General features: G+C 39.4%; 1 protein-coding gene across 1 annotated transcript; it reads left to right on the forward strand.

The window, feature by feature from the left end:
• Window positions 1–6,900: 6,900 nt before the first annotated feature.
• Window positions 6,901–8,447, forward strand: LOC113104025 (CD209 antigen-like protein D). Its single transcript, XM_026266028.1, has 5 exons — window positions 6,901–7,135; window positions 7,216–7,572; window positions 7,682–7,809; window positions 8,023–8,132; window positions 8,243–8,447. Exons 1-5 carry the CDS (start codon window positions 6,970–6,972, stop codon window positions 8,403–8,405), a joined length of 924 nt encoding a protein of 307 aa, XP_026121813.1. The 5' UTR covers window positions 6,901–6,969; the 3' UTR covers window positions 8,406–8,447.
• The last annotated feature ends 7,211 nt before the right edge of the window (window positions 8,448–15,658 follow it).

Raw genomic sequence — 15,658 nt, forward strand, 5'->3', positions numbered from 1 at the left:
ACCCCCATGCTTCTATGTCTTTCAGATGTTAAGATATCTCTCTATACTTTGGGTTGCTAGGTAGCTCTTAATGGTTGCTAGGGCGTGGCTAGGTTGTCTTGAAGGAGATACATGATTGGCCGTTTGCTGCCCGAGTCAAACGAGCCCACCTCATGTTCCTATGACACTTCTATCCAAAGTTATTAATTTTATATTTTTCAATGGAAGTCTATGGAGCTTGTTGCTATGGTGCTCTATATGGTTGCTAGGGCGTGGCTTGATAGCTTCATAATGATCCTGAGAGACTGATTGGTTGCCTGATTCAAATGAGCCCACCCCTTGTCTCTATGACACTGTGATCAGAGTTATGTTCAATACAAAATCCCTATGTAATTTCCCATAGTAGGAAAAGCACAGTGTTTCATGGCGATCCCTCACCATACTATGTCAATGGGGCAACTTTGGGGGTCTCTAGCACCCCAGGGGTACAACTTGTACCCTCTTTGGGGTATGTCTCGCACAGCCTGATAGCCTCTCCAAATGTGGTGATTCACGTGTTTCTGCGAAATTCCTCTCTGCGCTACGATCCGTCAAAGTTGGCCACAATGCATTTCTATGGACGTTTTTCGGCCCGTATTTCGCCCGCTGTACGAACATCGTACGCCGATCGCTTATAAAAGTCATAGCACACCATTCTCGAATAGGCCGCACGATTTGACGCCTGTTCGTTGGTCTGTGACAAAAACTGCGGGACTAGTTACGCGCCGAAATTTTGTACGGAAAAAAATAGAATAATAAGTAATGGTGGATAATAATAGTGATGCTTCCTCGGCAAGCACCACTAACTAGAAGGTACATTTCCTGAAGAAAATGTGAGTGGTGCTTGCAGTGGCAAAACTCGCCCCTCTGTTGCTAAGGTGTGGTTGCTAGGGTACCCGGGGTGGTTGCTAGGGTGGTTGCTAGGGTCCCTATGATGGTTGCTAGGGCCGTTGCTAGGGTACCCAGGGTGGTTGCTAGGGTAATCGGGTGGTTGCTAGGGTGTTGCTATGTGGTTGCTAGGGTACCCGGGGTGGTTGCTAGGGCGGTTGCTAGGGTCCCCATGATGGTTGCTAGGGCCGTTGCTAGGGTACTCAGGGTGGTTGCTAGGGTAATCGGGGTGGTTGCTAGGGTGTTGCTATGTGGTTGCTAGGGTACCCGGGGTGGTTGCTAGGGCGGTTGCTAGGGTCCCCATGATGGTTGCTAGGGCCGTTGCTAAGGTACCCAGGGTGGTTGCTAGGGTAATTGGGGCGGTTGCTAGGGTGTTGCTATGTGGTTGCTAGGGTACCCGGGGTGGTTGCTAGGGCGGTTGCTATGGTAACCTGGGTGGTTGCTAGGCAGTTGCTACGGTACTTGGGGTGGTTGCTAAGGTGTTGCTAGGCGGTTGCTAGGGTGTTTTGGCTGGTTGCTAGGCAGTTGCTATGGTCTCCTGGGTGGTTGCTATGATGTTACTAGGTGGTTGGTAGTTGTCACAGATGGTCACTATGTAGTTATTATAGAGTTCTTAGCCCATTTGAGCACTTAGCTAATCACTATTAGTATGTAGCTAATCACTGCTAGCATGACTAGCATGTTGGAAGTCCAGTGTGCTAGCATGAGTCAAAAAAACCAACCGCCATGTCTGTACGATGTTCTGATGCAGAGATATAGGTCGTGCAAAACGGTTGCTAGGGTACTCCATTTGGTTGCTATGGAGTGGCTTGGCAGCTGCCAATGGTGATACTCCAAAGGCTGCTCGCCAATATAAACCAACCCCATGCCTCTACGATGTTCTGATGCAGAGATATAGATCTTGCAAAACGGTTGCTAGGGTACTGTGTTTGGTTGCTAGGGAGTGGCCTGGCAGCTGCCAATGATGATACTCCAATGGTTGCTTGCTAATATAAACCAACCCCCATGCTTCTATGTCTTTCAGATGTTAAGATATCTCTCTATACTTTGGGTTGCTAGGTAGCTCTTAATGGTTGCTAGGGCGTGGCTAGGAAGTCTTGAAGGTGATACATGATTGGCCGTTTGCTGCCCGAGTCAAACGAGCCCACCCTCATGTTTCTATGACACTTCTATCCAAAGTTATTCATTTCTTTTTCAATGGAAGTCTATGGGGCTTGTTGCTATGGTGCTCTATATGGTTGCTAGGGCGTGGCTTGATAGATTCACAGTGATCCTGAGAGACTGATTGGTTGCCTGATTCAAATGAGCCCACCCCCTTGTCTCTATGACACTGTGATCCAGAGTTATGTTCAATTCAAAATCCCTATGTAATTTCATAGTAGCCCTCCCTATACTTGTATTGGGGCAAATTTGGGGGGGCTGTTGCGCCCCAGGGGTACAACTTATACCCCAATGCGGGGTATGTTCTCGCACAGCCTGATATCCTCTCCAAATGTGGTGATTCACGTGTTTCTGCGAAATTATCTCTCAGAGCTACGATCCGTCAAAGTTGGCCCCAATGCATTGTCTATGGATTTTTCGCCCGATTTTTCGCCCGGTGTACGAACATCGTACGCCCGATCGCTTATAAAAGTCATAGCCACACCATTCCCGTATAGGCCGCACGATTTGACGCCTGTTTCGTTGGTGTGTGATTAAAACTGCGGGACTAGTTACGCGCCAAATTTGTACGGAAGAAGTAAGAATAATAATAAGTATGTGAGATAATAATAGTAGTGCCTTGCCTCCGGCAAGCACCACTAACTAGAAGGTACATTTCCTGAAGAAAATGTGAGTGGTGCTTGCAGTGGCAAAACTCCCCCCTCTGTTGCTAAGGTGTGGTTGCTAGGTTGCTAGGGTTACCCAGGGTGGTTGCTAGGGTGTTGCTATGTGCGTTGCCTATGGTAACCCGGGGTGGTTGCTAGGGTCCCCATGATGGTTGCTAGGGCCGTTGCTAGGGTACCCACGGTGGTTGCTAGGGTAATCAGGGTGGTTGCTAGGCGCGGTTGCTAGGGTCCCCATAATGGTTGCTAGGGCCGTTGTTAAGGTACCCAGGGTGGTGCTAGGGTAAATTGTGGCGGTTGCTAAGGGTGTTGCTATGTGGTTGCTAGGGTACCCGGGGTGGTTGCTAGGGTGGTTGCTAGGGTCCCCATGATGGTTTGCTAGGGTCGTTGCCAGGGTACCCAGGGTGGTTGCTAGGGTAATCGGGGCGGTTGCTAGGGTGTTGCTATGTGGTTGCTAGGGTACCCGGGGTGGTTGCTAGGGCGGTTGCTAGGGTCCCCATGATGGTTGCTAGGGCCATTGCTAGGGTAATCGGGGCGGTTGCTAGGGTGTTGCTATGTGGTTGCTAGGGTACCCGGGGTGGTTGCTAGGGCGGTTGCTAGGGTCCCCATGATGGTTGCTAGGGCCGTTGCTAGGGTACCCAGGGTGGTTGCTAGGGTAATCGGGGCGGTTGCTAGGGTGTTGCTATGTGGTTGCTAGGGGTACCCGGGGTGGTTACTAGGGCGGTTGCTATGGTAACCTGGGTGGTTGCTAGGCAGTTGCTATGGTACTTGGGGTGGTTGCTAAGGTGTTGCTAGGCGGTTGCTAGGGTGTTTTGGCTGGTTTGCTAGGCAGTTGCTATGGTCTCCTGGGTGGTTGCTATGATGTTACTAGGTGGTTGGTAGTTGTCACAGATGGACACTATGTAGTTATTATAGAGTTCTTAGCCCATTTGAGCACTTAGCTAATCACTATTAGCATGTAGCTAATCACTGCTAGCATGACTAGCATGTTGGAAGTCCAGTGTGCTAGCATGAGTCAAAAAATCCAACCGCCTTGTCTGTACGATGTTCTGATGCAGAGATATAGGTCGTGCAAAACGGTTGCTAGGGTACTCCATTTGGTTGCTATGGAGTGGCTTGGCAGCTGCCAATGGTGATACTCCGAGGCTGCTCGCCAATATAAACCAACCCCCATGCCTCTACGATGTTCTGATGCAGAGATATAGATCTTGCAAAACGGTTGCTAGGGAACTGTGTTTGGTTGCTAGGGAGTGGCCTGGCAGCTGCCAATGGTGATACTCCAATGGTCGCTTGCTAATATAAACCAACCCCCATGCTTCTATGTCTTTCAGATGTTAAGATATCTCTCTATACTTTGGGTTGCTAGGTAGCTCTTAATGGTTGCTAGGGCGTGGCTAGGTTGTCTTGAAGGAGATACATGATTGGCCGTTTGCTGCCCGAGTCAAACGAGCCCACCCTCATGTTTCTATGACACTTCTATCCAAAGTTATTCATTTGATCTTTTTCAATGGAAGTCTATGGGGCTTGTTGCTATGGCGCTCTATATGGTTGCTAGGGCGTGGCTTGATAGATGCATAATGATCCTGAGATTCTGATTGGTTGCCTGATTCAAATGAGCCCACCCCCTTGTCTCTATGACACTGTGATCCAGAGTTATGTTCAATACAAAATCCCTATGTAATGTCCCATAGCAGGAAAAGTCCTCCCTATACTTTGTATTAGGGCCATTTTTGGGGGGCTCTCGCGCCCCAGGGGTACAACTTATACCCCACTGCGGGGTATTTTCTCGCACAGCCTGATAGCCTCTCCAAATGTGGAGATTCACGTGTTTCTGCGAAATTCTCTCTCGGAGCTACGATCCGTCAAAGTTGGCCGCAATGCATTCTCTATGTGATTTTTCGCCCGTTTTTTCGCCCGGTGTACGAACATCGTACGCCCGATCGCTTATAAAAGTCATAGCACACCATTCCCGATTAGGCCGCACGATTTGACGCCTGTTTCGTTGGTCTGTGACTAAAACTGCGGGACTAGTTACGCGCCGAAATTTGTACGGATCTATAAGAATAATAATAAGTATGTGAGATAGTAATAGTGTTGCCTTGCCTCCGGCAAGCACCACTAATAATAAGTATGTGAGATAATAGTAGTAGTGCTTTGCCTCCGGCAAGCACCACTAATAATAATAAGCACGGAGCATAGTAATAGTGATGCTTTGCCTATGGCAAGCACCACTAATAAGTTTAAATAGAATATCAGTAAGTTGGCTCTCTCAAGCCAACTTAATAAGTTTAAGACGGATTTCAGTAAGTTGGCTCTCTCAAGCCAACTTAATAATAAGTTTAAGACGGATTTCAGTAAGTTGGCTTTCTCAAGCCAACTTAACTATCAAAGTGCAATAGAAAGTCACTCTATTAAATTAATATTGGACAAATGTATAATCAACACATATTCTCCCTTCATTCTCATTGCTCTCGTTTCTTGAATTGAATATTCACAGAAAAAAAGTAGGCATAAATCTGGCACTGAAGGATATTACAGATATATTTCACCAATCAGAGATTGGACAGAAAGAGGAGCAGATTTGATCATTATAAACAACAGAGAGGAACAAGTATGTGAGTGTGTGTGTCCGTGTGTGTGGTCTGTAATTCATTATGTAGTGGGGACAAAAGTTCCTCATAAAGCTATAATATACAACATTTTTGATCAAGATATATACGTAGGCAAATTTTTTTATTAAAAAAGCTTTAAAGTGACTAACTTACTCATGTATCATATTTGTTAGCTTGTTCTCAGTCCTGTAACTGCCATTAACAAGACTTAAGGAGCTAAGAGTCTATTAGCGTCAAATACTGTGTATAATATATCATTACTCATAAATAGTGAAACTCTTTTAGATGTCATGAAATGAAGACAAACACATGCCATTAGTGATGAGATTTTTAAAGACTATTAAGTGTTAAAATTATGAAGTGTTAAATGAAAAGTTATTTAATGGAGACATCAGTAACATTATTGATATTGGTGATAGCCTCCATAGTACTTTGTAAAGAGATCATATAAAACAATATACGTCTTTGTTGTTTCTACATTATTTTGGAATTTCAATGTTAAATTAGTACTATATAAAATTTAAGAAAATGTATAGGTGAGATTAATCATGAATAGTTACAGAAAAATGTGTGATTAAAAGTGATTAAAAATGGTGGGGGGAATATAGAATAAATGGTCAACTGTACATGAAATACACAATTTCTCTTATACAGTCATGTTTTATTTACAGTTAAATCTTTGTTCAATAAAATATGTTTATCAACATGTTATAAGTCAGCTGCCCATATACATGCGGTGGCATAAATATCACTTTATTTGAGATTAACGCTTAGCCTTCGCATCAGTTTCATGTTGTTTCATGTTTTAACTGATGTTTAAAATAGAATCAAGAAACCACAAACATGGACAGGAAACGACACAGGAAAAACGTTCAGCATTAGTATATGTTGCTACACAAGTGCCATTAGGCTGATCGTTAATCATATTTCATTAGATTCAATCACCAAAGACTGAACCTCAAACCTGTTTTTCATTTTAGTTCATTTTGAGCAAACACTGTCATTTTATTTGTGTATGTATATCCTTTTTAAATAGTCTGCACAACTGAAGCTGTCAACACAGCAGACGCAAACAGTGTGCCTTCAGTTAACGGATGCTACCTTTAGCTGCATGTAACATTCAAAAATGATTTAAGAGCTCTTCTGAAGCATGTTCTGAAGCTCCTGTGAGAAGTGATACATGCAGGATCACATAAGAATGACACTTTTTTCTTGCAAGAACAGATAATTGGCTAACCTTTTTTTTATTATTAAAGAGTTGGACTTCACATAGTGTCAAATAGAATCAAGCAACAGCTTCATTGAACTAAAATTATGTGGAAATGTATGACTGTGCTGCAAAACAGCTGTATTTAGTATTTGACACTACGAAAAGATTCCTTGTCCCATTTCCTGCCCTCTCTTCACTGTATCCCAGTAGTAAGAAATCAAAAGCACAGAAATAAAATAAGAGAAGACTGAGTTGGTCAAGAAAATAGAGAACAAAAAAATGGGCGGTCTTTCTACTTTCCAGTAAGAGAGAAGTATGTGAGCTTTTAGCATCTCATGCCAAACCTGAATGAAAACTAAAAGCAGAGAACGGTCAATGTGAAGAGAACAATGATTGGAATTAGCAGAAATTAATATTAATGGACATCAAAAGAGCAGAAATGTCTTATGCTCTTTATGAAGATGTGATCAGATCTGAGTCTGAGAGAGCGGAGATTATGGTGGATATCTATGAGAGTGCAGATTGTGTGAGAGATCATGACTTCAGGAAAGAGACAAACACACAGCAACCACAACAGCAAACAGGTAAACATAGTCATTTCTTTGATTAAAAAAAAATAAACAATTAACATTCAGTCATTTAACATCAAGTCTTTGGTGTACAGGAAGTGATTCAGTGAAGATCAGAAGCTCCAGAGCAGCTGTAGTGTGTTTGGTTCTGCTGTCTGTTCTTCTGCTGACTGCAGTCACAGCGCTGTGTGTCCACATCTATACAAACAACACAAACTACACACAAGAGAGAGATCAGCTACTAACCAAGATTAACATCCTCACAGAAGAGAGAAACCAGCTACTAACCAAGATCAACAGCCTCACAGAAGAGAGAGGCCAGATGTTGACCAACACTACTAACCTGAGTGATGAGAGAGAATGGCTACAAACTAACAACAGCAACCATATTCAATTAAACAGACAGTTAAATCAAGAGAAAAATGAACCGTTTGAGTGTTTTAATGGAATGGGTAATCATGAGATACACTAAACAAACATTCAAACTACACTATTTTACACTTTGTAAAATAACGTATACTATGTATAAATTGCTAATACTCAAACTGTTTGTGCTTACAGATGGATGGTTATACTATAAATGTAGTTTTTACTACTTTTCCTCTGAGACAAAGAGCTGGACTGAGAGCAGAAGATACTGTACAGAGAGAGGAGCAGATCTGGTCATCATAAACAACACAGAGAAACAAGTGAGTGAGAGATGAGTGTGTGTGTGTGTGTGTGTGTGTGTGTGTGTGTGTGTGTGTGTGTGTGTCTGGTAATACTTGTATATTGATATATGAGAAGAGGTAAAATTAAATTTTTACAGTATAACAATAATTACACCTATGGAATGTCTGCATAAAACTATGAAAAGTGTGTTTGTGTGTATGGTGGTTGCTTAAAAAGCAAATGCTTTTCAGAAAACTGTTGATAAAATACGAGATGGCAAGACTGGATTCTGGATTGGTTTGACTGACAGTGAAGAAGAGGGCAACTGGAAATGGGTTGATGGCAGCAATCTGACCTCTGGGTAAGAAATCACTGAACTGAACTGATTATTATCTAATAAATGATTCTCAAGTCAGTGTCATATCACACAGAAAGCAGCACTAAACATCTAATGCTGATCTGTTGATGCAGGTTATGGGGGTCTGGACAGCCCAATGGAAGAACAAGCGAGAATTGTGCTGTTTCTTATTCATCAGTGTTTCATGACTATTCATGTAACACCAATTTTATATGGATCTGTGAGAAGAACATTTTGGAAAGAACACTTAAAGACCAGGATTTTTTTATCATTTAGCATTAGTTATTTTTTATATTGTAGATAATCCTTTTTTTTTACTATTAAAGCTTTGAAGTAGTTAACATACACATTTGTAGTACTTTATTTCAATTCAAGTTTCAGTTTCAATTAAAGTTTATTTGTATAGCGCTTTTTACAATGCAAATCATTACAAATCAACTTTACAGAAAATTAAGATTCTACAATATTTAGTAGTAGCTTATCAGTGGTGACTGCAGTTTATATGCAAATGGCAGAACTTATTTAAAAAATAATAATTAAAGATGACGTAGTCAAACAGATGATGAACACTATAAACAACTATTATTATATGATGCAATCACACTTGTTGCTAAATGTGGTAGTTCTGTATATTGTTTAAGGTTTAGCATCATCTGAGGTCCTCTGAGGGGGTGAGATCATCTCTTCTCAGGTGTTCTTTATCCAGAATGAAGCTTGTGTAAGTCCTAGTTACCAGAAAGAGTGTGTCTGAACCCTGAACAATATCAGGAAGGCTATTCCAGAGTTTGGGAGCCAAATGCGAAAAAGCTCTGCCTCCTTTAGTGGACTTTGCTATCCTTGGTACTACCAAAAGTCCAGCATTTTTTGATTATAGCATGGTAGAAGACTAGTTAAGTATCCAGGAGCTAAACTATTAAGGGCCTTATAGGTAAGTACCCTTTTTCCGGTGTCCTGACATTTTATCTTACCCATTAGATTTTCCTACCCGGGTTTAATGCGCATGCCCACATCAATATTGATGTTGTTGGGAGATTGTTGTGCATGCCTTTGTTTCAACCCGGCTGGATTATTGTAATTCTCTTTATCTGGGCATAAGTGAATCACTGGTTACTCGTCTTCAGTGTGTCCAGAATGCTGCAGTGAGATTTTTAACAAATACCAGAAAACGGGATCACATAACACCTTTATTGATATCCCTTCACTGGCTACCTGTTACATACAGAATACAATATAAGGTGTTGATGTTTGTTTTTAAAGCACTACATGATCAAGCTCCAGAGTACATAAAAGACATGTTAATTCCTTATCAATCTCAACGTCACCTTCGCTCTTCTCGGAATATGCTCCTAACCATCCCACGGTCTCGCTTGAGGCGTAGTGGAGACCGCGCGTTTTCTGTGGCGGCTCCTGCACTTTGGAATGTGATGCCCCTATCCTTAAAAACCTCATCAGGCATGGATATTTTTAAAAAGGGATTGAAGACTTATTTATTTAATCAAGCCTTTGGCGTTTGATTAGGTCTGAGAACTGTGAGTGATTTGTGGTTTGATTTTCTTGTGTCTTGTTTTTAATGTAACTTATTGTTGGTATGTATTTTAGAGTCAGTGATCAGCCTACTTATGGACAGCACTTTGGTCCATTCTAATGGTTTTGAAAGTGCTTTATAAATAAAAGTTGAGTTGAGTTGAGTTGAGAATATTGCGTTCTTTTCTCTCATGCTAAACAATGATTTTTAATGTATCTGCATTACTGTAAGGGTAGGTTTAGGGCTGGGTTAGGTGTAAACTTTAATAAAAATGCAATCTAATTGGCAGAAAATAATATTTATTGTTGGTTTCCTGTAGCTGTATCCCTTCTAGCACGATTCGTTAATCTCGGCAGTTGTAATGGTAAAAAAAAAAAAAACTTAGTAAAAGTATTTGAGTGGAGTTCCACGTGTAATGCACAATTCAAATGCAAAGAAGTCAACCAATCACAACAGTTGTCGTTTACTCTGAGTCTCACAGCAGACACGCCCCTTTAAACAGAGAATTCAAGCCAGAGGACTAAAATCAGAATATAAAAATGCTTTATTTCAAAAATTTAAATGTAAAAATCATACTAATAATCAGAGATGGGACCAAGTCACACATGTGCAAGTCTCAAGTAAGTCTCAAGTCTTAACCTTCAAGTCTCAAGTAAGTCCCAAGTATTTTTTTTTCTTGGGCAAGTCAAGTCACAAGCTATGTCAAGTCAAATCAAGTCAAGTTCTGTAGTAAGTCAAGTCAAGTCCAAGTCAAGTCACCTTATCATTGTAATTTTAACTGCAGAATCTGATCTTAATAAAGTTAAAAGACAAGATATAAGTAACTGTCAGTAAATTAACATAATTTGGATTTGCATTGTAAATACTCATGTTCAGTAAAATACATCATGGAATCAAACAAAATTGTAACTTCATAAAATTATTTGTTTTCCACTTCTGCCAACAGTTTGTGAAATGTTTTACATTTTCAACATTGAGTCCATAAAACAAATAACAGCTAAACATCCAACAGACTCCTCTCTGAACACCTCTCTCTCTCTCAGACACAGTTTACATACAACATTAAACTTTGTTACATTTCTCGAAAGTTTGGGCACCCTTTGTAGAATCTGTGAAAATGCGAGTAATTTTCAAAAAATAAGAGAGATCATTCTAAATGCATGTTATATTTTATTTAGTACTGTCCTGAGTAAGATATTGTACATAAAAGATTTTAACATTTAGTCCACAAGACAAAAAAAAAATGCTGAAATTATTAAAATAACCCCACTCAAAAGTTTGGGAACCCTTGGTTCTAAGTACTGTGTTCTGTTACCTGATGATCCTCGACTGTCTTTCTGTTTTGTGATGGTTGTGCATGAGTCAAGTTCAAGTTCAAGTTCATTTATTTATATAGCACATTTAAACAGCCACACTAGACAGACCAAAGTGCTTTACAGAACAAGCATATAAAAATAAAAGCAGCAAAACACACTTAAGCACATAGAGAACAACTAAGCTAAGATTTATTATAAAATCAAGAGGCAAATATAAAATATTAAGAACAGTCTAAGATAAGTAATCAATATGCTAACGAAAATAGATAAGTTTTGACCAGAGACTTAAAAACAGAGAGGTTGGGAGCAGTTCTGATCTCTAGAGGCATGGTGTTCCACTGGTAACCAATGTAAAGATCTGAGGATGGGAGAGATATGGTCATATTTGCGACAATTAAGGGTGAGTCTGGTCGCCGCATTTTGGACTAACTGAAGACGGGAGATTTCGGAATCTGATATACCGCAATATAGTGAGTTGCAATAATCCAGTCGACACGTGATGAAAGCATGAACCGCCATTTCCAGAGTTATTGGAGTGAGAAAGCCTTTGATTTTAGATAGTAAGCGAAGTTGGTAGAAACCAGAACTGACTACAGATGAGATGTGTTTATCAAACTTTAAAGACTGGTCAACAAGAACACCTAAGTTCGGCACTTCTGTAGATTTAAAGGGAGATAGACCTCCCAAGTCTGGGCATGAGTCCCTTGTTTGTTCTGAACAGTTAAAATGAGCAGCAGTCTTCAGAAAAATCTTTAAGGTCATGCAGATTCTTCAGTTTTCCAGCATCTTTGCATATTTGAACCCTTTCCAGCAGAAAGGGCATGCACAACCATCACAAAACAGAAAGACAGTCGAGGATCATCAGGTAACAGAACACAGTATTAAGAACCAAGGGTTCCCAAACTTTTGAGTGGAGTTATTTTAATAATTTCAGCATTTTTTTTGTCTTGTGGACTAAATGTTAATATCTTTTATGTACAATATCTTACTCAGTACAGTACTAAATAAAAAATAACATGCATTTAGTATGATCTCTCTTATTTTTTGAAAATTACTCGCATTTTCACAGATTCTACAAAGGGTGCCCAAACTTTCGAGCCCCACTGTATATATATATATATATATATATATATATATATATATATATATATACTGTAATATGCACTTCTCATGATTAGGTAATCGCGGCAGCTGTAGTCTTATTCACATTTGTTTTTCTGATTAATTGTTTTGCTCTATGAGAAAGACAAGGTAACAAAATATTCGGGGCTTAAGCCCCCCCAGACAGCAAGCCAACATTGAATAAACATTGTTTTTCCATCTGAATCATCATTATGGTTGATATTGAAATTTCAACGCAAAATAAATGTTGAATCACCATTACCATATCGATGAAAACCTGATGTTATTAATGTTGATGGCAACATTATTGGAACAACGTTGATCTATAGTTATCTCTATAACTGATTAAGCATTGATATTTGGTTACAGGGTGATCCCTGAATGTGTTGAAAAGTAATTGATTTATAGTGGACAGAGAAACGATGCAGTTGTTGAAAAGTCATCGAAATATAGTTGACCGGGAAATATGATTAAAAATCCATCGATTTTTGGTTGACCGGGTGATCAACGGGTGGTATCCCCAACGTACTGCACCGGACACCTCATTTCTGGACCCTCGGCACAAGCGTACAGGTAAGATATGACAGCTGGTTGCCCAGGCTTTGGGTTAAAGGTAATTCTGTTGTAAGTAGTGTTCATTTTCTTGTACAGACCAATAATTTCTCTTCATTAGATCTCAATGTGTCACCAGGAGCCACCGGTATTTGGTCCTGTTGTTTTTTTCTCAAAAACCCAGCAGCCGCTGACTTGCATTTAAGAATCACCAAGGGCAACAGTTTCAAGGCAAGGCAAGTTTATTTATATAGCACATTTCATACACAATGGTAATTCAAAGTGCTTTGCATCAAATAAAGTTAAATAATCATGAAAAAAATAAATAAATAAATAAATAAAAATAAAACAAGCAATTTTAAAACTTTTAAAATCATTAAAACATTTCCTTAAAATCATTTAAAAAAAAGTTAGAAAATGATTTTATAGAAAATAAAACAGTGAAAATATAGTGCAATCAGTTCGGACATAGCACAGTGCTCATTCAATAAATGCACAACTAAACATTAGGTTTCACCTAAAAACCTTTACTGTTCTACTGCAAAAACCTTGGATGACCTGAGGGTGAGTAAATTAACAGCAAATTTTAATTTTGGGGTGAACCATCCCTTTAAATGCAGAGTAAATTTCCCTACATGCTCAGTAAAAGTAACCAGCCAATACACAGGTGACGGGAATGATGACGCCCAAAGCAGTAGAACTGTACAAATGCTGGACATCCACACACCGCACCACAGTATTATCAACTAGAGATTGACCAATAGTGGATTTTACCGATACTGATAGCTAGGTTGGACAACACTGGCCGATACCAAATTTATCAACCAATATTTTTTAAAATGGATACTGAATGAAAACTAAAATAGAGCTTTACTATTAAAAAAAAGCAGTAAAAGTACTGAACCATACTTTGTAAATGAATAAAAATTTAATATTAATATGAATTATTATATTGATCATTAAAGTTATTTCATAGATACAAATGTAAAAAAAAAAAATTAAAATTAAAATGTAAAAAGGAAACCTATTAGTAATAGTAAATATTTAAATGAAATGAACACACTCTAACAAGGAACAATACTTCTGCAGCTTTCCTTAATGTTACAAATGGACCCTTATTGTTAAGTATTACAATTAAATTTCAACAGTCATGCTTAAACGGTTAAAGTGGGTTAGACCACCCAGATAGCAAAATTATGTAATTAATAACTCACCCTCATGTTGTTTCAAACCAGTAAGACCTCCATTTATCTTCAGAACACAGTTTAAGATATTTTAGATTTAGTCCGAGAGCTCTCAGTCCCTCCATTGAAGCTGTGTGTACGGTATACTGTCCATGTCAAGAAAAGTAAGAAAATCATCATCAAAGTAGTCCATGTGACTTCAGAGGGTCAGTTAGAATATTTTGAAGCACTGAAAATACATTTTGGTCCAAAAATAGCAAAAACGACGACTTTATTCAGCATTGTCTTATCTTTCGTGTCTGTTGTGAGAGAGAGTTCAAAACAAAGCAGTCTGGATATCTGGTTCGCGAACTAATAATTCAGTTCACCAAATCGAACTGAATCGTTTTAAATGGTTTGCATTTCTAATACGCATTAATCCAAAAATGACCTAAGCTGTTAACTTTTTTAATGTGGCTGACACTCCCGCATGCACTCAAACAGTACACTGACTGAACTGCTGTGAAGAGAGAACTGAAGATGAACACAGAGCCAAGGCAGATAAAAAGAACCGAGGAGCTGATGATACTGCGCATGTGTGATTCAGCGTGAAGCAGACTGACACACAGAGCGTCTGAACCGGACTGATTCTTTTGGTGATTGATTCTGAACTGATTCTGTGCTAGTGTTATGAGCGCGGGTAAACCGAAGGCCATTACGTCGAGCGCAAAAGAACCGGTGAATCGTTTTCTTCAACCCGTTTATTTAATCTAACTGTCCGAAAGAACTACTGGTGATCCCTAAACCGATGCAACCGGTTCTTGACTTGTGAACGAGTCAGTCTATTGTTCGTTATCTGTCTCGGCTCGGTGTTCATCTTCAGTTCTCTCTTCACAGCAGTTCAGTCAGTGTACTATTTGAGTTGGTTAACCGACACAGTGCTGTAGTCACTGAAATTTATTTTCGTTTTACCAATATGTCAAAATCTGCCAAAAGTACTTTGTGGTTGTCTTCTATGTTATAAAGTTAGCAAAACCTCCAAGTCCAGTCTATTAGAGTGTTCCAGTCTTCATAATAGAAACATCTTGCGGCACGAATGTATCATTACAAATAAATATAACATCTCCAGTTATTTAGCTGAGCATCAATTGTACGTTAGTACAATAAGTTTAATTTAATAAGAGGCGATCTAGAGTTGAAATGTTTTGTTTTTATTATTTTTTTATCAAGTGATCAAAGTGTTTGTTGTCGCTGCGATCAGTGGCCCGGATGCTGTGTACAGTCTGCACTGTATAAGGTCTGCACTCGGACACATGCTTCAATTCGTTGTGGAGACCAGACGGTCTATTCGTTCCGGTGAAATTACTAAACATAAATATACACAAACGTATCCCTGTCTGATATACAACAACTGATAAACATAATCAGTTTTGATAAATACATAAAATAAAAATAAAACATACGAGTGTGGGTTAAAACCCAAACCCGGACCTCTGACACGCTAGGCAAAAGTTCTACCACTGAAACATTTGAGCTGACAAACAGATATATTGTAGCTTGATATTCACTATAGGAAGAAAGTGCAGCATAAAAAATATCATATTTTAGCATTAAAATCTCTTTAACATTTATGGTGATCTGAGAGGGAGGGGGAGTCCAGTTAATGGGGCGTAATTCATTAGCTTTACTGAGAATTGTTGAGAACTGTTTTTGTCCATGATTATTTTGTCAAAACATCTTTTGTCTATGGTAACTCTAATCTACATTAACTATTTAATTAGTATCCAGTTATTTATATTAAATTTGTGGAGTAAACAACTACTTCTGAACTAATAAAATAATAAACATAAA

This window comes from Carassius auratus, unplaced genomic scaffold (assembly GCF_003368295.1).
Source record: "Carassius auratus strain Wakin unplaced genomic scaffold, ASM336829v1 scaf_tig00217896, whole genome shotgun sequence".
Classification (NCBI taxonomy): Eukaryota; Metazoa; Chordata; class Actinopteri; order Cypriniformes; family Cyprinidae; genus Carassius; species Carassius auratus.

Coding starts and splice junctions, on each gene's coding strand:
- LOC113104025 (XM_026266028.1), top strand. CDS start 6,970: ATGGACATCAAAAGAGCAGAAATGTCTTATGCTCTTTATGAAGATGTG. Junction 7,573..7,681: donor TGAGTGTTTTAATGGAATGG/GTAATCATGAGA, acceptor TTGTGCTTACAG/ATGGATGGTTATACTATAAA. Junction 8,133..8,242: donor GGCAGCAATCTGACCTCTGG/GTAAGAAATCAC, acceptor CTGTTGATGCAG/GTTATGGGGGTCTGGACAGC.